General features: G+C 35.9%; 2 protein-coding genes across 4 annotated transcripts in view; one reads left to right on the forward strand and one right to left on the reverse strand.

Annotated features, from left to right (window-relative positions):
• LOC149774445 (uncharacterized) overlaps positions 1–27346 on the forward strand; it is a 200648-nt gene that overhangs the window by 133963 nt on the left and 39339 nt on the right. The window lies entirely within an intron of this gene.
• On the reverse strand, positions 1630–25559 carry LOC149774446 (uncharacterized). Of its 3 annotated transcripts, XM_089945232.1 has the most exons (3): positions 25284–25559; positions 21067–21109; positions 1630–1931 (listed from the first exon to the last, which is right to left on the reverse strand). In XM_089945232.1, the coding sequence occupies exons 1-3, from the start codon at positions 25371–25373 to the stop codon at positions 1732–1734; spliced, it is 333 nt and encodes a 110-aa protein (XP_089801358.1). In that variant the 5' UTR covers positions 25374–25559; the 3' UTR covers positions 1630–1731. The 3 variants fall into 3 exon arrangements, 1 of the variants encoding a protein (XP_089801358.1); XR_016416840.1 differs by lacking the exon at positions 21067–21109; XR_016416841.1 differs by lacking the exons at positions 21067–21109; positions 25284–25559 and adding an exon at positions 9099–9227.

The raw sequence follows: 27346 nt of genomic DNA on the forward strand, positions 1-27346 counted from the left end.
ATATAAAGTCAGGGCATACAAATACAATTTATTCTGTGTTTTACGTAAAACGTATACTGTACTGAATTAATTGTCTTATGATTCTAAACTCATTAATGTACGATATAACCAGCACAAATATCCGACATACGTCCTATGAACAGCCGGCAAATGCCATAATTTCTTACATCATATCCGGGACGTTAGCTACTGCACTGCATGGATGATAATCGTCAGAGGTACTATTTCCTGCATTTAGCATTCAGGAATATCACTAAACAGTTCAGAACTCGGAAAATGGTCTTACAAAATTACCCCGATGGTGCGATAAAGTTAAAATCATTTTGCTTTGATCACCAATAAATTGGGGACATTAAGCTTGCAGTTCGGTACAATATCTAATTTTGCATCTGTCACAAGCAATTTGGCGTTCGATTGCATATTTGTTTCAAGAAATTTCTTTGATGATAACAATAAAAGGTTCGTAAATCTCTTTAATTTGCAGGGTTGACAATTTAAATTCTGCATAAATTGCTTATGTGTGTATACGTGGACGTCCAGAGAGAAAATAGATACAAACCCCATAGTCTGAATACCTACAGTAGCGCATTTTGTAGTTTTACCACTATATGGTCTTAAACTAAGTAACAGAAAGACGTCAGATCAACAGGTTTAATAAAATTATGAAATAAAATTATTTATCCTAGTCACGAAGTGAAATGTAAGAGAAACTTACAATATTGCGAGTTAAATCTAAGATAACCTTAAATATTCTATCACAAGTCCAAAAGTATAGAGGTTTCTTGAATGAATTCCAATATTGAATGTGCTGATGTACCAATAGTCTTGAACAGGTTGATGCACCAATAGTCTTGATATATCACAACGATAAAAGCCAGAATGTATTTGAGTAAATTCGCAATGATCCCAAAATAGTGCTTTAGTGCAAAATATTAATGAACACGTTCTAGCTCAAATGAATAATGTAAGTGAATAATTCCTCTCAAATTATATCTGGTAACAACGGTAAATGATTGCACAGCTGAATTTAAAAGAGGCATGAAGAAATTTGATAACCTCATTCTTTTATACGAATTTCACGTGACCTAAGACACAATAAAAAGCACAGGATGTGAGTTATAAGTTGTTGATTTTTTCAGAACATTCAAAGTTTGTAAATAAGGCTTAACCTTGTACTCACATATCAGTAAAGCAACCAACTTATTTATAACTTACAAACACGAAAAAATGTAATGTACATATACATACAAACTCTCTTCCTATAATGTGCACAAGCCAAGCACACGATATAAATTCAACATACATAACAGTATCTAAATTTGTCCAAAGATTTTCATGGTAATAAGGTTCTTACTTAGATACAAAATTTATTCTGATTGATGTCAAGATTGCGAAGCAGTATTGTTATTCTTTAATATGATCCGATTGCGACGCAATATTGCTGATCAGTACCCCTATTTTGAGAAATTAGTAAGTGTCCATTTTAATGAATACTATACATTATAAAGTCTCTTCCTAGAGATTAACTAACTGCTTGGGTTAGGGAATATCTTTCCAACACTTACTCCCTATAGGCAACGAATAATCAGTCAAATATAAGAAATCTAAAAACTGAGACGTAAATGTAAATATTGCATACCCTTGGTTTATTACAATATAGCGAACTACATTTCAGAACAAATGGTTTGGTTTCATTTGGTATTTAACGGCAATGCGTCAGAGGTCGATTATTTAGTGTTGAACCAATTGGAGCAAAGTGGCATTGGCCAAGAACACACCACAGCATCCGACTAAGCTAGCCCGATATTGGGATACGAAGCCTCGTCCTTTTGGTGGGGAGTGGCACGTGAAACTACTGACATTCTGCTTCGCCTGCAACGATATGCACGAATGTGCATAGGATTTCTTCAACATTTGGTATCCCGATGAGCCTGAAAATGAACCATTATATTGTATAACATTCTTTTGTTGGCGTTCTTGTAAACAAAATTGAATGTGTAAATTAGAATAAAAGTTGAATCACCGACTACAAGCAATTACTCCAATCTAGTCTGAAGATTCCAACAAATCTCTGCCAAACCAATTTATACATTAATGTTTTCTTGACTGGCTTCGCGGTCCTGACTGGTAAATTTTTAAAGAAGTGCCCAGATGACGGCCAAAAGTTCATTTATAGAACAGTCTATGTTATAATTAAAGGTCTATTACTAAAATTAGTTTACAAAACATGATAAACATAATGTCCTTGACTAAGACTAAGATAATGATCGTAATATTTGACATACACTGATAATGAACTTGACACTGGTCATGGTTAGCTACAAAATATAATTTACATAACCCATAGCTTATAATGAATAACAAAACTTAGAAACATTTCCAATTACGTGTGTTTATGTGTGTGTGGCGGGGGATGGGGTGTGTAATTACCGGAAACAATAACAGCAATTTGGTTTTAAAAGCATAGATGATGTAAATAATTATTGCCATTTGAAGAAAAACAAATAATCAAAATCTTTGACAAAGCAATATGGTGTTGAATTTATGACACGTACTTCGATTCTACGACCACAACATGTTAGAACGAGTCAGTAAATATCACAACGAAGGGTGACGAGTTTAACGTGTCATGCAACCAGTTTTATGATAGCTAAAACAAGAAAAAGCACTCCTCTCAGACAGACAATGTTGACATGATATTAGTTCTATTTGTTAAATTCATCCTAATGCACCGACAAGTATACAATTTTCTCATGTCAAATACACAATTTTTGGATTCGTTTGACAAACATCATGGTTTAATTGCTTTACTCTGGTTTTGAATTTCGATTCCCAATAGGTGCTCCACAATCTTAATCCAATACGTGGAAATCTGAGTTTCAAGTAAACATCTTTATTCAAATATTTCAGTCATAAATGAATAAATATAAAATTTCACTAATTGTGAGATACCAATATCGTTAGAATGAACTATTGATGAAAATACTGTTTTATAGCTGAAAACGAAAGCTTCTATTTCATTTAATTCCTGATACAAAGGAGCTATGGGACATGAGAAATCTCCTAAGTATCGAGAGCGTCTGTGTCATATTAAGTTTCCTGTTTCTGTTTTCAGCATTGTCATTCAGGAGCTTCGTATATTTAGTATCTTGTGCGTAATTTAACATGTAAGATCAATTAACTGTCGAGGGCGGCCGTCTAACGTTTGTATGCGAGTCTTTTCTTTACTACAGACGTAGTTGGTGTCTTACCTTCAATAGTTAAGAAATAGCGAGAAAATATGATCTTCGTCGTGATCAAACTACTGTATTACCGTATGTGATCGGTTATAAAACGAGTCAAACTGCAAACTGCACAGGCCCAGATTTGCCGACGCATACGTGCCGTCAGATCTAACTTTGCGCAGTTTGTCAGGAGCAATCAGTTGAACATAACGACATAGACCTTGATATGTAGGCGCATGATGCTGTAGCAGATCAGGTTCTTTGTTGTTTTCATTTGACTCCACTTATAAACTAATAAAAACGGTGATCATCGTAAGAGTACTGACGTGAAAGATATAAATTCCTACATTACTATGAACATACTTTATTAAAACATCAAATATATTTAAATGTCTCCGGAAATTCCAAAGATTTTATCAAATCATTTTTCTTCAGGAAATGTTATCAAACTTCAAATGAAGCATGGTTACCATTGAAACGATGCTCAATCTCCTGAAGTATACGTGTATTTTTCCGATTCCATTTTAGTTCAGCATATCAAACAGTTTGCGCATCAATGCAGAGGAGCAAAACATATGATGATTCGCAGACAGACAGGCGGATGGACGGACACATATACACCAATACAGTGAATATACTGCGATAGAGCAGCATATAGTTATTAATAAATGGTATGATTGGCCAGGACATTAATGTAAAGATTTCAACATTCGGAATGAATCAGTCTAAAAGAAAAGCACTTACAGTTAATTTTTGGAGGATAAATTTTGTTTAAAGCTTATTGTGTTTTGAATTCCCCGCCTAAACTGCGTCCAACGTGATAACAAAATTCAGTGTCACATTACACCATTTTTTACACGACCAGTTACTCTAATGCCATTCCTGCCAAAAAAGGCACAAATGGAGCTGCGAATGCACGATTCTATGTCACTATATTAAGCCGGATAACGTATCAAGCTTTACTGCAGACATTTAGGCCATACTCAAAGCTCTGAACTAAATTGAACCCGGTCATAAAACAAATTTTATCATTTTGTACGATTCACTTATCACATTCAAAGTCATGCAGCAATCTTAAGTCTGAAATCCGTTAATATCCCAGAGATTACAGAAACACGATGGTCTCATACAATCTTGTTTCGTATTATGTACCGTTGACTACCTAGTCACATTAGCACACGGGCTAAATAAAGGTCAGATAAAGTAGCCAATAAAACCTGATTTTCAGGGATATAAGGTTGTTATTCACCACGTGATAGGATATACAGGACGGCCAGTATATTGGTTGAGGAAGAACCTGAGAAGAACCTACAGGCGGGAAACTAAGAGCAAGCAGTCTCACATATCCAAATTTGTCGAACTGAGATTCGAATTCACGTTGACAGAGGTGAGATATGTGAGTGAATCCTTAAGGAGAGCGCCTTGGACCAGGAAGGGCTTATCTTCCAATGTTTTTGTGCAAATAAGTTGGACACATTTCTACCGATTGTTGACACAACATAACCACTCTGACAGCACTTCATAATTGCTTTTGTTGTCATTGCATTGTCATTTTGTTTCGCACTACATAACCACTTTTCTTGGCACTATCGTTACCACCCTATGGTCCTATACCAAGTAACTGAAAGACGGGAGACCAACAAGCTTAGTACAATTGACACATAATTTAGTTCTGTAAATTGAAAAGTGAAAACTTGGAGGAATATACAACAGTGTGAATTAATTCTCAACTAATGGTCAGTTTTATATCATAAGTCCGCAAGTAGAAAGTATTCTGAAGGAATTCAAAAATGTAATGTACTGATGTACAAATAGTCTTAAATATGTTGATGTACCAACATTCTTGGTGTATCACAGCGATACAGGTCAGAATGTATTTGAATGAATTCACAATAATCCCGAAATAGTTTTCTTAGACCAAAATCTCAATGAGTACTCTGTTATTCCAAAAGATAATATAAATAAATGATTCATCTCCAGTTATATACGAACACACCAGTAAACGATAACACAGACTGAGCTTAAAAAGGAAATGAATAAGTTTGTTTACATCATATATACATATATGCTCTTTAGTACCTGGTTAAATCCGTGGTATGTTTAAGATGCTGTAATGAAGTGCATCTGGTTGTGACTTGATTGACTATTAAGAGGTTTCGTTTCATCACCATATCAGGCAAAATTAAACAATAGGGAAAGACTGGGTTTTGTTTATCTAAATGGCCAAGGGTTGAACTGTTGCAGAAACAGCGCATGAACTGGTTGAAATATTCGTCACAAGTTGAAACTTTGCAGAGATCGGTATATCAATGGCAGCGGGACAATGTAGAAGTTTTCAAACCCAAATTGTGGAGAGCATGTGTTTTAATAATGGATGTTAGATATAACTGAGATCTGATTGGGTACATAATGGTTCAGGTTGTATTTCCAATGGCGAGGTATCGTTTTTTAAAAATGTCTTTCTCATCCGAAACAGGAAGTCTATTTTGCGCGAGGCGAAATGTCTTGACTCCAGGGGTGGACAAAACCCTCGTAATCGTTGTCCAAGGGACATGTAGTTGATAGTCTATGAGAGACAAATAATCGGGTCTGTAAGGAGACGGTTCTATTAAGGGGGAAAAAGAGCAAACATCAGCAATGAAAGGTACATTGTTTTAATTTCATACATACATTTTCTTTGATAGGTTTCTTAAAATAAGTGCTTGAATTGATTTGTCTTGATGATGTATGAATCATGTATGATAAGGATTGATCATTATTAGATGTATAATGTTTTCTGCTCAGAAATTGTTAGTTATTTAACTATTTGTTTAAGATGTGAATTCCTTGAGACAAAAAATTGGTTGTATTAACATTTGAGCAATGGTATGTATTCGACATTTAGTTCAAGATTGTGATTAAAAGTTCATCCTGCAGGGCTTTCATTGCCATTAAGCGAGAACAGACTATGCAATATATTTATTAGTAATAGTAACTAAATATATTCGAGAAAACATTAATTTTTCTAACACTATGTTAACTGTCTACGGTACGAGATAAATTCGAGAAATACGTCATTGTTTGTATTGGATACAAGGGTATAAATAAAAGACAATTAGCAGTGGAGTGTTTGTTGTGAATGTTCGAAACGCTGATTCGATTTCGTGATGAAATTGGACGTACCAATATAAAACGGTAATGCTAATTACATGTTAGGACTCTTGGCATCTATAACAACCACCCCAAAACACAGCAACACAAAGACATTATTTAATGCCCAGGATGCGTGTAATTCCAAACGGAAAAATGTTACTAATTCGAAAACAAGGCTAGGTCTTGAACTTAAATTCAAGTACACTGCTTCCAAACAATGGCAAAAGTCGGGTAGATACAACCCTCAGCCAAGACAATCGTCGGATATGCCAAAACTCTACCCTCAATCACTAACATGGAACGAGAACATGATATAAATTAAATGTACAGTCTCGGATTCGGCCAATGCGGGTATGTTGGAAAGCTTGCCAGTAGCGTCTCGTGGGTCGGTGGTTCTTTCTGGGGTTTTCCCGGGTTCTTCCTCCACCATTAATACTGGCCGCCATGTATATCGTGCGCTGAAAAATGGCGTTAAACCCTACAACAAAAGCAACAACAACATAACAACTGCATAACCACTCTTGTTGGCACTACATGCCAATGGTTGGCACTACATGGCCACTTTTATGCTTAGATAGATAATCCAAATTTGAGACACATAATTTGCATTGCGATATGAAATATATCAGAGGCTAATCGGGTATGGGTGTTCCGAGAGCCGAACACAATCTAAAATACAGAAGTCATTTAGTACGAACCGAAACATTGCCATTCACTACAGTTTGACACTAATGATAATAACCATCATGGTCTATCTACGGGGACTATGCTTTCAGGTTTTGCTGTCAAGGTCTATCTACAAAGACTATGATTTCAGGTTTTGCCATCAATTGGCCTATCTACAGGTTTCAGGTTTTGCCATCATGGTCTGTCTACGTAGGTTATACTTTTATGTTTTGCCATCATCATTTTGCATTCAGTGTTGGCTAGCTTTGCTTTCCGGTTTGTTTGTCATTGTCTATCTACGTGGACCATGCTTTCAGGCTTGGTCATAATGGTCGGTCTACATGGATTATGCCTTTAGGTGTGGCCATCGTGGTCTATATACGTGAACTATGTTCTCAGGTGTGGCAATCATGGTTTATCTACGTAGACTAGGGTTGCGGATTTTGCCATTTATTTGAACATCGCATTCAAGTTTTGCAATCACGCTCTATCTACGTGGAATATGCTTTTAGGTTTGGCCATCTACGTCGAGTATGCTTTTAGGGTTTGGTCATCATGGTCTGTCAACATGGACTATGATTTCAGGTTTTGTCATCATGGTCTATCTACGTGGTCTTTTTTTTCAGGTTTAGCCATCATGGTCTATCGATATGGACTATGTAATATTATGACAATGATTGAGTAGTTCCGTAACACTCAAAATAAAATAGTGCTTTCGATATTGATTTTCAGGTGTATGCAATCGTATAGCTGTCGACCGAACTTCAGAACTTTTATATCAGAAGCAGCTTCTTTTTACAATAACAATCTTATCTTTACTGCCACACAAATGAGCTTACATCTATCTGTAAATTTCCAACATATATGTGCGTTCAATTTGCCAGTGTAGCAAGCTATGCGAAACGCGTGCTGTCTCTTCCTATATAATTACACTAACTTAGTATTTTGCTCTGCGATCTGAACGTCAAATTTCTGCCTATTTGCAAGGGTTTCGACTAATTGTATTTCAGGACAGTAAGACAAGACGTCTGTTATTTGTGATCTTCAAAAGATGTTTTATTTTTTCACATGCACTCGGAAACCTCACGTCTGTATTGTTACGCTGTCTAATTGTGAAGTATATCTGGGAGCTTGCAATGCATTACGTCATGACTACATTCCTAGGGCATTCATTAGAACAGGCTTGATCAAATTTCACTATACTAAAGGAAAGACATTTTTTATGTTTATATATGATGACTGACATCGAAATTTTATCAGATGTCTGAACTCTCTAAGAAGAAATTAATCCAATACCCACACGAAAACGATACAAAGTTTATTATTGGCATAGTTTCTTGCATGTATTGGAAAATAATTTGCTATTACAAAAATAGATTTTGGTTCCTGTACACAGATATGTCTAAATATCAATGTTCACTTTTAAACATATTGTGCGGTGTGGTAGGGCTCTTTTCTTATTTAATCATCAAAACGGAAAGCGTTTCGCACAAAATGTTGGCATGGTAACTCTTTCAATATCTACTTCACGAAATTGTTTCACGAGAATATTTTATTTCTTTGCTTGCTGTTGACGTGATTGATATTGACGTAATTGCCGTTGACGTAATTGTCGTTGACTTTCCTGTTAGATATCGTATACACCGTCAACCAGGAATGGTATGTGATAGCTGCACACGGATAGAATTTGATTTGCCACAATTATATCAATTGTGAAGACAATGTGAAACCAACCTTCCTGGTGTAGCTAGGTGTGCGTAAATAATGTGAACCGCACTTTCCTGCCGTAACAAGGTGAATGTACACAGTGAAAACCTAAATTTTCTGCTGTAACTAAATATGCGCACTCAACGTGAACCTAAATTTACTGATGTAACTAAGTGTGCGTTCACAACGTGAACCTAAATTTACTGCTGTAACTAAGTCTGCGTACACAACGTGAACCTAAAGTTGCTGCTGTAACAAAGTGGGTATAGACAATATGAACCCTGACATTCATGCTCTAACAAGGTGTGAGCACAATGAGAACCTTGCCTTCTTACTGAAACTAAGTGTACATACATAATGTAAACCTACCTTTCCTGCAGTAACAAGGTGCATATAGAACATGTGTATCTAAGTGAATAAAGGTGTGTGCACCTGACCTTCCTGCTGTAAATTTCAAAGCCAACAAATGCTCTTAATATCCATTTCAATCCGCCGACACATCACCGGTTCAAGTACAACTATTATTAACATTCTCACATTCTCAAACGCGTGACTGTTGTCGCCTAATTTAGAGCTTTGTGTCCTAGAAGAAAAAGGATGAGTTATCAAATCCTAAAATTATTACTGCAGGAATTCATCCGTTATCTACCTTTTTCCCATAGTAGCTCATTCTCATTTCACATAAAACAGCATTAATAAACTATACCTCAAGTAAATGAATATATGTCCTGTGCACATTGTCTAATGACATTTTTCTCTTTATACTCAACTGTCAGTGTAGTTATAGTCTTTTTTATAAAATCGCTTTGTTACACATCCTTCCCAAAATTTAAATCTATACTCCCTTAGTAAACGATTTTACGACAGACTCATCGCTGTAAAGAATATACTTTCATTTCTGAATTGTATCTATAAGTTAACAGTCAGTTAACCAACCCACCCATAAACATGGTCACATTTTAGACTGGATTTTTCATAGACCTGATGATACCATTCTACGGTCCTCCCTGGTATCCCATGACCTTGCATCAGATCACCTCTGCATTATATGCCATCTTGACGTATCAGTCTCTAACCCTCCACCTTTATCTGCTACTAAGAGAAACCTCCGTATGATAAATAGAACCAAACTAATGCATGACATCCAAGCTAACTTAACAACTTGCTTACCTCCTACCAGAGAACAACTCGGTAACTGTCTGCATGCATTGCTTGACAAACATGCCCCAGCTACCAAGTGTACAGTATCAATTCAAAAGTGTTATCCATGGTATAGCAGTGTTAGGGACCAGCTTCGCACTGCTAAAAGAGACCGCCGTAAAGCTGAGAGGCTCTGGCTTTCCACCAGACTAACGATTCATAAGCAAATCTATGAAGTCGCTAAGAAGAATGTCACAAATATAGTCCATGCAGCGAAATCAGTCCACTACACTACTAAGATCATGGAAAGTTCCAGCTGCAAAGAGCTCTTCGAGATTATTAACTAACTAATGTCAACGAAAACATTTACACCACTTCCAACTACCTTCTCTCCAGTCGATCTTCCGGACATGTTTAAAAAAATTTCTTCCGTGACAAAATACAAACCATTAGAGATTTAAGCTTGACACCACAATTTCAATTGACTCGTCGTCACCATACAGTTGGGATACAGAATTTGAGCGCCAACCATTAGCAGCATTTGAACCTTTCTCTATGGATTTCGTACGTACAATCGTGATGAAGAGTGCACCAAAGTCATGTGAACTTGATCCAATTCCAATATCACTGCTGCTTGGGTGCTTAGATCCAGTATTGCCTTCACTAACTGATGTTATTAATACCTCTCTCTCATCCGGGGAATTCCCATCATTTTTCAAAACTGCCATTGTAAATCCTCTGCTGAAGAAACCAACACTAGACCATAACGATTTAAAGAACTACCACCCAGTTTTTAATCTCCCATTCATATAAAAAATCTTAGAAAAGGTTGTTCTATCCCAGCTTGTATCTCATCTAAATTCAAACAGTCTTTTTAGCAATGTACAATGTGCATATCGCCCTTGCCACAGTACTGGAACTACTCTTCTAAAAGTAGTTAATGACATTCTCTCTGCGTTGGATAGCGGAAAGATTACAGTCCTCACCCTCCTTGATTTGTCTGCAGCATTTGACACAATAGACCATGATATATTACTTCACCGTCTCCAGCATGTATTTGGCATTCAAGATACAGCCTTACTGTGGTTCAAGTCCTACTTGGTCAACAGGACACAAATTGTATCTGCAAATGGAATACACTCCAGCCCATTTGATCTATGTTGTGGTATTCCACAGGGGTCTGTTCTTGGACCTGTTCTCTTCATTATGTACACTCAGTCGCTCTCAAGTGTCATACATCATCATACAGTGTTTCACCAATTGTACGCTGATGACACCCAAATATACAAATCTAGCCACCCAACTGAAGTTGATGCTACTATCCAAGGTGTAGAGAGGTGCATTTCTGATGTGAAATCATGGATGACATGTAACAAGCTGCAGATGAATGATGATAAAACTGAGGCCATTCTGATCACAATACAAAGACTTTCTCATTCACATCCTTTACCTCAAACAATAAATATCAGGAACACCAACATTAAATTCACACAATCAGTACGAAACCTAGGTGTTATTCTGGACAGTACTCTCTCATTGCACTAACATGTCATGAACATATGCAAGGCTGCATATCTTGAGCTGAGACGCATCAGCTCAATTCACAAATATCTTTCAGTTGATGCCACTAAAACACTTATATGTTCATTAGTACTTTCAAGACTGGACTATTGTAACTCAATTATGTCTGGTTCATCTCAATATCTACTGCAGAAACTTCAAAAAGTTCAAAACACAGCTGCTCGGATCATACTTTTAGAGTACCACGATCAGAGCACACCTCCCCGCTGCTCTGTACCCAACACTGGCTATCCATTCAATCCAGAACCAAACACACAATTTGTTCTCTGTGCTACCATTTCACTGTCGGACTCTAGTCCAACGTCCAACATACCTATCCGACCTCCCCGATGTGTAGGCACCAGCAAGATACTTACGCACCTCTTCTGACAATCGTATACTCATTATTCCCACTATGAAAACAAAGTCATATGGACAGCGTTCTTTTGCATACCAGGGCCCAGCAACGTAGAATGAATTGCCCACTGAACTTAGACACAAAGACACGGTGATCACATTCAAGAGGGCTCTCAAAACTCACTTATTTCGACTGCAAGAACAAACTTAAAGACCTAATAATGTTTCCTACTTGAAATATTCTCAGCATGTTTTTTTTTATATTTTTTAATGGTTTTCTAATTTCATGGTGTTTGTTTTTGTAATAATATTATTATATGTTTTTTATCTGATAGGTGTTGTCTAATGTTGTAAAGCGCTCATTATTATTATTATTATTATTAGTAGTAGTAGTATCTATCTATCTAACGATCTGTCTGTCTCTCTCTCTCTCTCTCTCTCTCTCTCTCTCTCTCTCTCTCTATATATATATATATATATATATATATATATATATATATATATATATATACATATATACATATATATCCATCGATGTATACACAAAAATGTTTCCATTCGTCCTTGAATAATATTGGGAAAACATCGGAATATCAATCCGATTACATACAGTGGACATCTGATACGGGGCATTGGCATTGAGACTGGTCATCGTTTGTTACGACGGCCGACATTATCGAGGAATGACGTTAGATTAAAAGCGTCGAAATTTCCTATGGAAACATGAAGTGAGATAAGAGTTTAAAATTGGTGTATAATGCAGTGAATCCTTATTTTTATTTAGCAATCGATTTACATGAGGGTATTCGCACAATTTCGATTAAACATTCGCCAGTCTGGCCTATAAATATCAAATGAGATGTTTATTTCATCCTAGAGGGTCTGGCCGATTTATTTACTAGCGTCATTTGAGTTCACATCCCCGTTTCTTGGAAACTGTAATAATACAACAGTGGGATCTATAATTAAATTGGACGAAAAGGATTCTATGACACAATAGTTTTGAATTATAACGATCCATACAAGTATCATAAGGATTCAAGTTTCCAGCAAAAAAAATGAATTATGATCTCTTAAAACAATGCAGAAAGAGAGAGCCGTTATACGACTATCATGCCTAATGTTCATGCATATTATATATGCAGTTTCAGTTACAGGGATTTTGAAATGTCTAAATTTAAAGAAGCACTCATTTCACGGAAAGCATTCACGACAACGACCTCACGATTGCCAAGTTTAGGAGGTCTTGCACGTCATATCAGTCAACAACATTTTTAGAGGAATTGAGGTATAAAACATGCTGAGGGATGATAGTATGTTTTACTTGTGTAGACGTTTAATAATATCCTGATACTAACCTTTCAAATGAGTTACTTTTACAAAGAGGCTATTATCGCTGATTAAAATAAAGTTTTATTTCTCCCACTTTCCGTCGTTAAATTATATACAGCGCACCTGCTGTTCGATATGCGTGTCTGTATTTGTCAAGCAAAATATCTGATAGCTAATATTCCGTATCTAACGATTGCTTAGTTTCTGTAATGACATGCCTTACTGGAATTTTCTAATTCAGATTTGTATTCTTGCATAATATCAGTTTGCATCGGTTTTCTAAACAATGCGTAAGAAAATGCAACCATCTCCAGCATCAGTTACTTACCAGTCATTATAAATCCATGTCTCGAATCGGTTCCATTTTCTCCACATCATCCAGTCTTTGTAGCATTATTTTTCATGACTATGATGTCAGATTATATCCATTCTAGTTTCCTAATGCAATTCACCGCATGAAATATTTAGCAAATAATAGACACCGTCTGAATTCTACCTTAACTAAATTAGATAAATTTAATTCGTTTCGTTTCATAATTCGTTCCATATTTGCATACATGTTAAATTGTATTTATCATGTGAGCACAAAAAAAAAAATAGTTTTATTCGGCGAAACTGCAGAAAAGAACTCGGCAATTATTTGATATACATTCATTTATAGACAATCTCAAATAGGGGGAGGGGAGGGATTTATTATCGAATTTATGAAACCAGTTGAATAATTTCCAAACATTGCGAGCCATGGTGAGCAAGAAGTAATGTTTATTCAACGAGTTTCATAAATTCAATATTAAATTAATGCGTATTTGAGATTCTGTCTATCACGTAGTTTCTATATTAGTTAGTGGTGGACTTTAAAGAGAAGGAAGATGTAATGACTTATTTTATTCTGGCTCAGACGATGCACCATTCAATTCTTACGCATTAAACAATAGTCCCAGACGCTTGTTGAATTAATAAAGCACAATTTGGTAACACAAAGCATTTAAAATTAAATTTTGTTTTCAAATTACAATTCAGTGCACAAATGTCCTGCTAAATGAATAGAATATCTGAAACGTAAAGCATAATGTTTCGATGGAAATTCCTCTTTGATGCTAGGTCAGCTGGAGTAGTTGACGCGACATGTTTTGATGAGTCTATTTAAAATGATTCCACGTAAATTTTAGTGTGTCGATTCCACTATGAATTTTCGCCATAGATGCTTAATGGATACGGCAGAAAACAGTAGCATTGCAGTTATTGGGTATTCATGTAAAGATATGATTATTGGATACAGGAACTGTACTAAATATAAAAATATTGTTGGTTATAGTAATTCCATATTAAATGTTTATGTGACCAAATATCTCCATTATGTGATTTGGGAGAATGTTGTGGTTGAATAATGTTGTTTACTTCTTGACAAAATAGAGGCGAGTTTATTTATATTGACACTTAAACCAGGCGTGTCATAGGTACAGGGTGCATGTAAGGGTTTTGGATCCATCACCCGTTATCTATTAACGGATACTTTTAATTTTATTTGGAGCGAGTCCCTGTGGTATGTTCCGACATACGTAACCATTTCTTCCCGGTGTCAATCAGACAACCGATTAGAAATGTGGCCGCCATTATCGTTCATAGTAATAGAGTAAACATGTTCCATAACGCAGAGAAAGTATATTACCCTTAGTTGCATGACTTTTATGGGTTTATTTTGACCAATCGGATACACATAAAGTGACACGTTAACTTGTTGACATTTCAGGAATATTAAACCGCAATCCCTGTATGTAAAGTGGACCAAACCATGTGATAAACATATGTTATTGTAAATTCATACACGTAGATTATTGCTTTGCGCGGCGCCTTGACGATATATGTGACGTCAGAAGGTGTTATTGTACGTGTTACCTAAATGACACAGTAATCTTAAGATAAGGATACTAAAAACATTTTCAATATTAATTAGATATGTTAATTTTTCGATGTACAAGTTTTTGAGTGACACATTTGTAGTTCTAGCAGACTGTTTGTTGGGGGTGGGGGTTGAGTGGTTTCTTTCATATTATTCAGACAACCATGTTACACTATTTTATACGTTAGCCGTATAATGACCAGTTTACGTAGCTTTATTAGACAGCGATGCATACGGATAAAATAATGATTTGGAATGTAATGAATGGACCAAATTTGTTTTCTTCAAATTCATTGAATATTATAAGCGGTCACGTGATAATAATCTGTATTGTTTTCACACATCAGTAGATCCTTTAAAAAAGACTGTTCCCAATCCTTTTACAGTGCACTTTACGTCAAGCGGTTGTCAGGTATATTTTATTTAATTTATATTTGATATAATTTAATTGTCTGTTTTGTAAGATTTTTTTAAAAAAATATTTTTAATTTCAGTACATGTCAATGTAATGTAATTTTGTTCACTAGGAATTTGATATTTTTCAGAAAATTCAGTTTCATCTGAATCTTTTCATAAATACCTAATGATATTAACACTGTTTCTATTTTTGACTTAGTTTCCGATCTTGATTTAGAAATCACTGAGACAAGTAAACAACTTTCAATTTTTATTTCATTCTTGGAGTAAAATGATTGGTTTTTATCAAGGTCATACTAGGAGTATATGACTTTAGATTGTAAACAGCCCTATTTCGCAGTTCTGGGTTTTCCGAAATTGCGCAGTAGTTAGATTTATTAGTGATGATTAGAGATATATTTCTCAGTTGGGCTTAAAAACACTTGATGTCCAGTTGTCCGTTTCGTTTTGACCAGTTTGGAGTAATATTTTGATTTTTATTCAGATTATTTGGATTCTTAAGGATTAATTCTTTTTCCTGGAAATATCTGAATGCTCATACAGAATTCTTGGAGAAAGACACTTCTTTAAATTTTATTCGAAAATTCAGACACCGGAATATTGTTTGTGGATTTAAAAATAACTGCAGACACATCTGTACAATAAAGGCTACAGTATACGTCATCGCCTTCCATATTGGATTTTTCGTCGGGACTCGAACTTGGAGTCATTAGAACATTTTATTACTAGGACTTCTAAAGTTTAATTCGTGGACTATTTTTAGATTATTTTCGGATTTGGTTTTTTTTAAACCGTAAGTTCATATTGTTTTCTTCATTTATACAGTGTTTTTCCAAGGAGATAAATAATTTTTAAATTTTTCAAAGCTGGTTGTTTGACTCTTTTTTGTTGTTTTGTTACTGTTTGTTAGAGCCTAAACACGTAACACTGTATGCATAACAACTCCGTTAAGTACAAATAATAACGACAACAAATTACCCCACCCTACCTAACTGCCGTGGCTTAAGATCAATATCAGCAACGCATGAAAATATCTCCGATTAGAAGTGCAAGCGGTGAAATCGCTTTCCTTCCTGCGCTCCAACATTCACCTTTGTAGCCTAAAAAAACATATGGCTGCCTTTACGAGACCCTCTGCATTTAACTTACTTTTTGCTTCGATTATGTTTTTCCCGATGATATAGAAGTCATGGTCATATCACGTAATAGTAGGGGATCTTTCTAAAAATGGACACAGATTTTGTCTTTAAAGATCGAAATTGACAGGTTGAAACCAGCAACAACAATTCCTAAAATGTCATATCCCCAACAGAGCATTAAAGTTTGACCCCGTTTTAAAAATCATTCCGAGTGAAAACACTTCCTCATATCACTATTATGACCCGCTCTGACCACCTCAGGTATAATACTATATAACTGCCGACGATCCTTTGCTAGCGAAGATAGGCTGTGTATTCTTGCACTCTGCGAAGCGGAAAATGAAAGAAATTACTTGTTACTTATAATCGAATGTTTTGTTGACGGAATCTGCTGATTGGAGGGGAAAAAACAGGGAAATTAGAACACGACGTATAAGATCGTAAAATCTCTTCAACCAGTCGAAATCGACAATATGAAAACAAAAAACTCAATCTAGGAGGAAAATTGTCATCTATCATTTTTTTTTCATCGGAAGAATGCACATACGTAATTTATGGTTGAACATACGAAGATATCATCAGTCCGAAATACTATCCCTTTTCGATAAATTAATTAAGGACACAGTACCGTCTCAGTAATTGTCCATAGAATTAAAAATGTCATCAGTTTTGTCATAGACAGGAAGATAGGACATATCAGAATGTTGAAGATAGTAAATCTTAATAACATCCGGTCTCTTTGGGACAACCATATCGTTAGAATCATGAAAATAATTACCCCGGTTTTATAACAGTCTTAGGGAAAATAGCCACTGAGAGAGAGAGAGAGAGAGAGAGAGACAGAGACAGAGACAGAGACAGAGACATACAGACAGACAGACAGATTTAAAATGCACATATGCGATATAATAAGATAGGTGGGAATGAATACGAACTGCAAAATAAGTTGATTTTATAAATGAAATTAATCTTCAAGGAAAAATGGCGTTAAAGCCCATTACAACAACAACAACAACAAATACTACAACACTTTGGCAACTACATAAAGCTATGGAATGCGTACAAGATCAAAGTTTTATGTATTTTCTTTCTTCATAATATAGTCTTGTGATACTGTTATAGCAGGGTAATAAATTTCAGCATGCATAAATAAATTTTCTCTCCTACCGTGTCCCATTTTCTTCTTTATAAATCATCATAGAAGGTACAAATATAATGAAATTAGATTTTTACACGGAGAAATGGTGTTTCTTCAGTGGTATTTTTAAAAGTTACAACTAAAGAGAAAGTCCAGTCGCAACCCGTTTCTTTAGAATGGTAATCAACGAAAGCGTTTTCTCTTGTCCTTTCTTTCTAATTTAGATTTATGTATGGGTTCATACAAAATCTTAATATATACACGGTCATCATCACTGCAAATGGAACCATTTGTTTAGAAAATTATACTATATCTGGATGTTCATAATATAAACTTTACCAATATTTTATTATCTTCAGAGTTGTATAAATTGCAGTTGTTCCAAGCAACATTTTCATGAACTCACACGCGGTAATTTTAGGAACAATACACTGCTTTTAACTGTGCCGCTTTTGCACTTTAAGCAAACATTAATTCCTTTAATATGTTTAGTACATTGGGACTTTATGTTCTATCTGTATTCTTTTATTTGCTTTTTTTTCAAGTAGGGACATACTATCACATTGAAAACTGCACTTACGCCATTATTCTGGGTGAAAGAATTCTCATGTGAACAAGTTTTCTTTCCTTTCGTTTTCCTCAATGTCGTGAGTAAAAGGCTTGCATAAGTGTTTATCGGCAGTAAAAAATAACGCAATACTGTATCCATATCCCACTGCACGTGTCAGACAGACTCTTCAAACACTAATCATTTATACGTGCTTATGTTATCTGAGAATGACGTGTTGGAGATTGGGGTTCTTATCCCGCTTTTATAATCCGAGTAGGACGTGCTTCAGGTTTGGGCCTCATCTCGTTGGGATCGAAATCCACGTGTGGTTTGACTAACGACATTTACGTTAATCTCAAATTCAAAGTAGCGAAATCTTTAGTATAAGTGTTGCTGTCAGATCATGGAAGCTGATCATGATGCTAAAAAACAATTTAGCAATTTATCAGTGAAATCCTGGCAACTGGAATACCAAAACTAACACGTAGGTTGAAAAAATATGAGAAATATTCAAATTATTTAAGAAGTGAACTTCGTATTTTCCAGAAATCTACGAAAGCCATGTAGCTTGAAAATTGATTACTCACAGTCATAACAAAGTAGGGGAAGTTGATGAATAAAGCGCTATCAATTTTCGAGCTTCATGCTTTTATACAGCCTGTAAAATATAATGTTTAATTGTCTGATTACAAATACTTTAGACTAAACAACAAACATCACACGAAATACGCAACATAACTATAATTTAAACATGAAATACAAATAAATAGGAAGGGCACATGAATACGAAGACGATTTCTTTCTAATATCGTTAAATAATAAGTTCTAGCTGTGTCACGTGATGCAGTCTTTGTTTTAATCTCCATTACCAAATATTCAAACAAGTTTCAAAATTATATCCATCAGACGACTAGTGTATATAAAGGGGCGTTTGCACTGTTCAACAACATGATTAATTGAAATTAAAATGTGTAGTTTATTTTGTGTTTTTGACTTGATAAATGCTGACTACGCTTTGTTAAAAGAAATAGCGTGGTCAAGTCATATATTTTGGTTTTTATTGAAAATCAACCTACATCGATAATATATATAGGCAGTGAATTTACCTTTATTGATGTTCCAGTTCTCATGGTTTTCATGTTCGCTTCAGGTGTTCCTCTTAAAATTGAAACAGACACTCCGGAGAAATCCACGATCATAAATTCCAAAATATAAGCACTTCTTAGTAAGCATACGGATAATGCCACAGGAATATTTAATGTATTTTGTTTGTTCCCAGTTGAAAGAATAACGATTTGCGCGTATGAATGTGTGTCGACATCATTGTATGTAATTTTGTCTTCATGGTGGAAGAAAAAAATTTTTTTCCTCATCGGCTCATTCTGTGATTTTCACCTGAATATCTCATATTTGAAATTTTACTTGTCTTTCTCTATCCTGTGTAAACTAATATATAGTTTGACCTTGAATTTGGAATAATACTTACGTGAAACTTCCAGTGCAGCATAAATACACAAAGCTAGATCGAAGGGATATTTGAGATCGGAAATCTACGTTAGAAATAACCTGACATGAGCAAATCGAAACAAACGAGGAAAAAATAGTAAATTACAGTTATATGAAAGGTATTATTTAACAAAATATGATACTGAGTAATGAAGCTATAATTTGGCAACAAAATTAAATTATATCAACTTCCATACTAGAATAAGATATTCCAACAAGTTACGCTTGACGTATATTCGAAATATTGTTGTAGTAAATTAGTTAATGGATGACAATGACAAAATGACCGCTATCGTTTTCACGTCATTTTGAAACTACAGTTACTGTGGTAGAGAGAAATTGTTTTGCCATCCGCCATTTGGACGCACATAAATTAAAGATGCTTGTCGTTGTAAATATTTTGACATGAACAAACCTCCCAAAGTAAAATGACATTACAGTGGATCGTGTTCACACCATAAAACAGGTAATATTATATTTGACCATAAAGCACCATACAATATGAAACTGACATTACAAATGCTCATGTAACACCATACAATATTTAACATTACAGTTGATCTTGTAGCGCCATAAAACATGTAACTGACATTACACTTGATCATTTAACATATATCATGACGTTACAACTTATCATGTAGCACAATGAAACATGTGGCTGACATTACGGTTGATCATGTAACACTATTAAACATGTAACCATTGTACAGGTAATGAAATCAGCATAGAAGAAATAACTGAGATTAGTGTTGTTGTAGGCCAGTTCTGTCCAACCTTTCTGACACCATGGGCCACTGAAAAATGTTTTTCTTGAAGCCGAGGGCCGCAGCAGAACACTGAAAAGCAACGACTATATAGCTGCTCGAGCTCTTGCGGGCCATTTAAAATCAGCCCGCAGGGTGCATGCGGCCCGCGGGTTAGACAGCACTGTTGTAGGCTTTAACGCCATTTTCAGCACAGGATAGGCTATACATGGCGGCCAGTATAACTGGTGGAGGAAGAACCCTGGAAAACCATGGGAAGATCCACCGACCCACGAGAAGCTATTGGCAGGCTTTCTGACATAACCACGTTAGCCTAGCCTGAGACCCGAACCCACGCAGACAGAGGCAGTGATCCGGAACAGTGAGCGCTTTAGACCACTCGACCACCCTAACTGAGATTATCACAAAACAGTAATTGTCATTACTATAGAACATGTAACAGAGATGACTATTGGTACGACTAATACACAATTTACTATGCATTAGCTCTTGTTTTCTACACCATTAGTGTTAAAGAGAACAAAATATTTTTACCTTGAAACATTTCTGAAGTACACACGACCTGTGTCACTCTGAGCTGTAAAATAGGTCAATACATAAACACGTGCTAAGGATCAAAGCCGAAATTAACACTCCGCTGAAACGTGTAAAATTAACATAAATCGCGAGCTCCCGATAGCTGTATTAATGAAAAAAAGATGCTTGTATTGCCTTGGACTGCAAAATGAATTGTCTAACGGCCGCGTTCTTAAAACGAATATTAATCTTTATATTTTTTTAAAAATACTACATTTCTCCATGTATTTGGAATTTTTTGATAAAATATGGACATTATATAATCAAGCCGTTGAGTAATAGTTATATTACTGCACATATTTATGTTTGTATGTATCCAGAAATAGTTATTATTACTACATGCATTTCTATGTTTCTAGGAATAGTCATGATAGTACATACATTTATATGGATCCAGGAATAGTCATGTAACATAAATTTTAATTTATTAAGGAATATTTATTTTAGTTTATATTACTAAATACGTTGTATATATGTCTGTATATCTATCTATCTATCTATCTATACACACTCACACACACACACACACACACACACACATATATATATATATATATATATATATATATATATATATATATATATATATATATATATATATATATATATATATATATATATATATATATAAAGCACGATGCATGTAATGGACAAACAGATACATATGTGCACATTTATAGGCAGATGGAACATTTCAATCTTTAATTCGGTACCTTAATTTCATACTTGTATTATTATTTAGAAAGCACCGTTTTCTGATGCAAATAATTGTAAATTATTTAAAAGAAGATTTTAAAAGAACTTGGTTAATACCTGTCAAGTGTAAGTTGTCGACATTGAGTCGGGGGCTCCACAAGATAAGATTATGAGTAACAAGGGCAATCCAAATTTCACAAACATATTCACCGTGATTTGATCTCAAAAGGCTGACACGATTCTGGAGAGATTAGACGACAAAGCAATGAATGTAGATTATTTTTAAAACGTGCATGTCAGTGAAACTAACGAGAAAATTCCTTCTGGTATACAAGCTGTCTTTTTTGTGATTCTTCCCATTTATACCTTTACAAGCCATCTTTAGGACAAAAAAGAGAATGGCTGGAACTAGATTATTTGTCTGGATGGAGACAAAGTCTATCAAGGATGAGAGAAAGATATATGTAGACGTATGAGAAATGACAGACATATCAAAGCTGATATATAAATGGGAATGTTGGTTGGTTTTTATCGACACTCTGAACACGTTATTCAGCTGAACGACTTTCTCAAGGACATGCAAAGGCAGCCGACCTGGTTTTTGCGTGTATCGAACCGCGAATCATGGGTTATTATTTTGATGCTCTATCAACCCAGCTTCCGCTTATCTCCATATATAAACAGATAGACTGGCAAACGGATACACCAAAGATTACTGAGGAAAAAAAAAACAATTGACAACAACTTCATGTAAGACATTTTCAGTTTTGTTAAATTACTTCGACTACATTTTGTGCGCCCCTCTCATAAAACTGAGTAAGAGTGCTGCATATCAAATGATTATTCTATTGTCGAGGTTTTGCTCCCTAATTAAGTCGTCTCATGATTACATAATTAAGACATATATCCGAGTGATGTAGAGAACGCAAAAAACGCCCTCTCGGGATCTTATTTTTGATTTACGCATGTAAAGCAGCTTGGACTTTACTTAGAAATGCCCGCTATTTATAGCTCTCTAATTATTACTATACTCGTTTTTCGCTGCAGTAGAATGCTAAATTACCACCTGTTTATTCTCACTCTTATAGGCTATATTTAAAAATTATAAAACATATGCCATTTCGTTTAAATGCCCCTGGCAAATGAATTTCTGTACTCATGAGATGTTAATAGACAGTTGTTTGTGCCTGTGTTACGGCTACTGATTGCTTGTAGACCTGACAGCGTTATTTATTAATAAGATTTATACTTGTTTTCACAGGGATCTATCGTAATAAGTGATGAGTATGTTTAGATCATCGTCATTAATTACATATGAGTAACAGACGAAAGAACATATTCTGTGAAATGTCAACTCTTGAAACGCGTATTTGGATTGTGTCTAACAACCGTTGTTGTTATGTCTACAACAGCGTTACACTGTCAGATGGAAATACATGCAATGTGTTACCAAACATTATACGGCTTAAATCTAAGCGTACACCTTAAGACGTATCGGTGACATTCGACACATTATGGTTCATGCATTTGGTAATCATAGTATGATTGATGAAATTGGGAATGGCATGACTAATGGAAATCGAGATGACATGGCTGATGAAATTGGTGATGGCAAGGTTGACGAAACTCAGTATTGTATGGCTGATGAAAATTGGCAAGGTATGGACCATGGTTGGTGAAACTGGGCATGATATGATTAATGAAATAGGACAGAGCACAGTTGGTGGTATTGGGCACGGTATGGAAATTGGACATGATATGTTTGATGAAATCGGACAGAACACGGTTAGTGATATTGGGCATGGTTTGGACATTGGACATGATATGTTTGATAAAATCGGACAGAGCACGGTTAGTAATAATTGGCATGGTATGGAAATTGGGCATTGTATGGCTGGTGAAATTGGGCATGTTATAACTACTGAAACTGGACATGAAATGGTTGATGAAATTGGACATATTATGGTTGTTGAAATGAGACCTGGTATGGCTTACGAAATTGGGTATGGCATGGTTGTTGAAGTGAGACATGGTATGGTTGATGATATTAAGGATGGTTAGGATGGTGAGATTATGCATGGAATGGTTGATAAAACTGGGCATGGCATGGTTGTTAAAGTGAGACATGTCATGGTTGTTGAAATTAGACATGGCATGGTTGATGATATTGAGGATGGTTAGGATGGTCAGAATATGCATGGTATGGTTGATACAACTGTTAAAGTGAGACATGTCATGGTTGTTGAAATTAGACATGGTATGGTTGATGATATTGAGGATGGTTAAGATGGTGAGAATATGCATGTTATGGCTGATAAAAATGGGCATGGCACGGTTGTTAAAGTGAGACATGTCATGCTTGTTGAAATTAGACATGGTATGGTTGATGAAACAGAATATAGTCCAGTCACCATTATAGTCAAACTAAGTACACATATATGCTATAGTAGACACTAAGCTAAATATCAGCACAGCGGTTGCATCTTGCAGTAGTTTCACCCTTGTTCTAGAAGACGATTTGGTGAAAACATTCGGTTTGTTATAAACTATTTCCCTATAACGATTAATGTATCGTGCTGATTTCAATCATAATTGATTTTAGAAACAGTATTAGCGGAAAAGGATGTAAACACGTTGACCCTAATCTAGTAATTGTTTTAGAATCTTATGACAGACTGAACGCAATATTAGTTTTTTGAAATTAGAACTAAATGAGGAAAACGTTTTAATTATATTCAGGCACTAACATATTGATCTAGATTATGTTTTTTTTTTCCTGCTTTGTGTCATCTCTGCGGGCTTCGGAATGTGTGTATTAGACCCTATGTTAATCCCTACATGTTGTAAATAACGACTACTGAAGCAGGAGTTGCAGTGGCTCTGTGGTTAGAGTGCTGACCATGCAATCTAAATTGCACTCTCTGCTAACGGGTCATCCGGGGTAGGCTACTGTGTTGTGTGTTTGGGTAAAATACTTTTTTTTCCAATGGCCTTTTGATTAAATAATATTCTCGTGTTGCTGTGTCTTTGGGTTAAATATCTTATCCCAATTGACTATGTACTGAATAACCTTCCTGCGCTGCTGTGTTTTGGAGGCAAAATATTTAGTTTTAATTGCTTCTGCACTAAATAACGTCTTGTGTTGCTCTGCCGAAAAACAGCGAGACCTACCAATACATCCGCTTTGGCGTGCATGTTGGCTTTCACATGATTTCTACTCAAAGCAAAAAGGTTCCAATTAAACTGATGCGTTTTACCAGACGTATCCAGGGCCAAATTAGTTCCTTACCTTTCTGAACTGATCACGACATTCTGCATTTTCTATAATAATACTTAGATTGGTGAAATTTGCTTCATAATTTAGAATGTCGATTGGAAACACACACACACACACACACACACATTAAAAAAACAATTCTGGAATGAAAAAAGCAGTGAAAATAAGTGACAAGAATATCAAAGCTCCGAAAAGGATTTACCTGAACTTTTGTATATCCATCTGTGCCAGCCGCAATATTCACAGCGGTAACAGATGAACCGATGCTAAATGGTGGACCCCGTAGTTGCATCGTAGTTCCAATTTTACTTCTCGCCAATCAACAGAAACATTGTTTATGATTTAATGAAAAACCCAAGCAGACACTTTTGTTAGATGTTCTGCATTTTTCTTTGGCGCATATTTAATTAAAAAGAATGGTTTTATAACAGACAAAGTGGAGATATGCATGCAATCTCATACAAGTAGACGACGCAGAAAATGGATGAATCACAAGTCGCAGTTTAGAAAAAAAAATGGAGGGCGCAATCTCGTCAGTGAGTATAAAACAAACTTAACGTGCACTTCAGATTACCTGGTTCTGCCTAGTTGTCAAGTAATAAATCTGTATTCTGGGCTCCGCCTAGCCATTCATAACAGTAATTAGAATGACATTAGCTAAGCCAAACGTACATTAAGCTATCTGTTATGTCGCTAAATTGACATTCGAAGAGATGCGGAGAGAAAATTATGGTCATTTGTAAATACATTATTAAAGAGACGCTGGTATTTATTGCGAAATTTAAAATAGATTTGTCCACTAACACTTTGATTTTAAATTCACAAGACTGGAATCTTGACTGATTAAATATGTTGTTTGATTCCCTCAAACTCACCACATTTCGACATTAAAAAATGACGTGGGATTGTCCTTAAGGCATCATCGTCATCATCAGTCCCGTAGTCAGGTAGACCGATGGGGCACCGCTCAAGACCGAACAACCAGCTTCCTCCATTCCTCTCGATTTTCCGTCTTTCTCAGTGAATCGCTCAATGTCAAGCCTGTCCACTCTCGAATGTTATCTTCCCACCTCTTTCTTTGTCTGCCTTTCTTTGTTCTTCCTGGTACAGTGCCTTGCTGTATTGTCTTGGCAAGTCCTGATGATCGAGAGACATGCCCATACCAATGCAGTTTACGTTTTTTTCTCTATGATCAGGATGTCATCGTGAGGCCCAATAACTTGTCCTATTCTCTGCCGTATTTCTTCATTGGTGACACGATCTTTGAATGTGACGCCGAGGATCTTTCGGACACGACTCATCTATGTGGCCTGTATCCTTTTCTCTATGTCAGCTGTAATGGTCTATGATTCGCAGGCGTAGAGAAATATGGAGATCACCAGTGAATGCATCAGTCTGATCTTTGAACTGAGGCCGATGTTCTTATCGTTCCAGATGGGTTTGCGTTTTGTCAGCGCTGATATGTTGTCTGTGCAATCCTGGAGAGTACTTTAGGCTTCAATCCTTCATTTGCTACAGTTGCCCCCTAATACTAGAAGATGTGTACTGTTTCTAGCTTCGTACCGTGGACTCTGATGTCAGTGTTGATGTCCTTGGTGTTGTTGATCATTATTTTGGTCTTCTCTGCACTGACTTCCATGCCGTAGGCTGCATAGATTTTGTCGAGGCTCTCTACTAAGCTAGCTAATTCTCGCTCATTTCCTTCTAGTCAATCAATGTCGTTGGCAAAACCTAAGTTGGTGATTGTTCTCCCTTCATGCTTTTAAAGCGCGTCTGCCATGAATCGCTCCAGAAAGATGTTGAATAGTGTGGGAGAGCGCAGACAGCAATGTCCGAATCCGACTGACGTTCTGGACCAGTCCCCTATGCTGCCGTTGAAGTATACTGCACTGGTGGTCTTGTCAATGAGGTGCTCTATTACTGTGATGAGGCTGGCATTGAAGTTGTACAGCCTCATTGTCGTTCCACAAGGCTGCACGCCCTACCCTGTCAAATACCTTCTTGAAATCCATGAAGACGTGGTTCATATCTTGCTGGTGTCAAAAACCTAATATTGTGTTCAGTCTGTCATAAGAATTCATTAAGTAGGAAAACATAAATTGAACGCACTCTCAGTCCTTACTTTTCTTTACATTAATGAACATTTGAGGCCGTTTACTTTTCATCGATTATCTCAAAACACACCTCAAAATCAATTACGAATAAAACAAACTTACCATCTTATATTACATATAATACACATCAATGTACTTCTCTACCCTTTAT

Source organism: Sinohyriopsis cumingii, unplaced genomic scaffold (genome assembly GCF_028554795.1).
Source record: "Sinohyriopsis cumingii isolate HCF-2022 unplaced genomic scaffold, ASM2855479v2 utg000229l, whole genome shotgun sequence".
NCBI classification, from domain to species: domain Eukaryota; kingdom Metazoa; phylum Mollusca; class Bivalvia; order Unionida; family Unionidae; genus Sinohyriopsis; species Sinohyriopsis cumingii.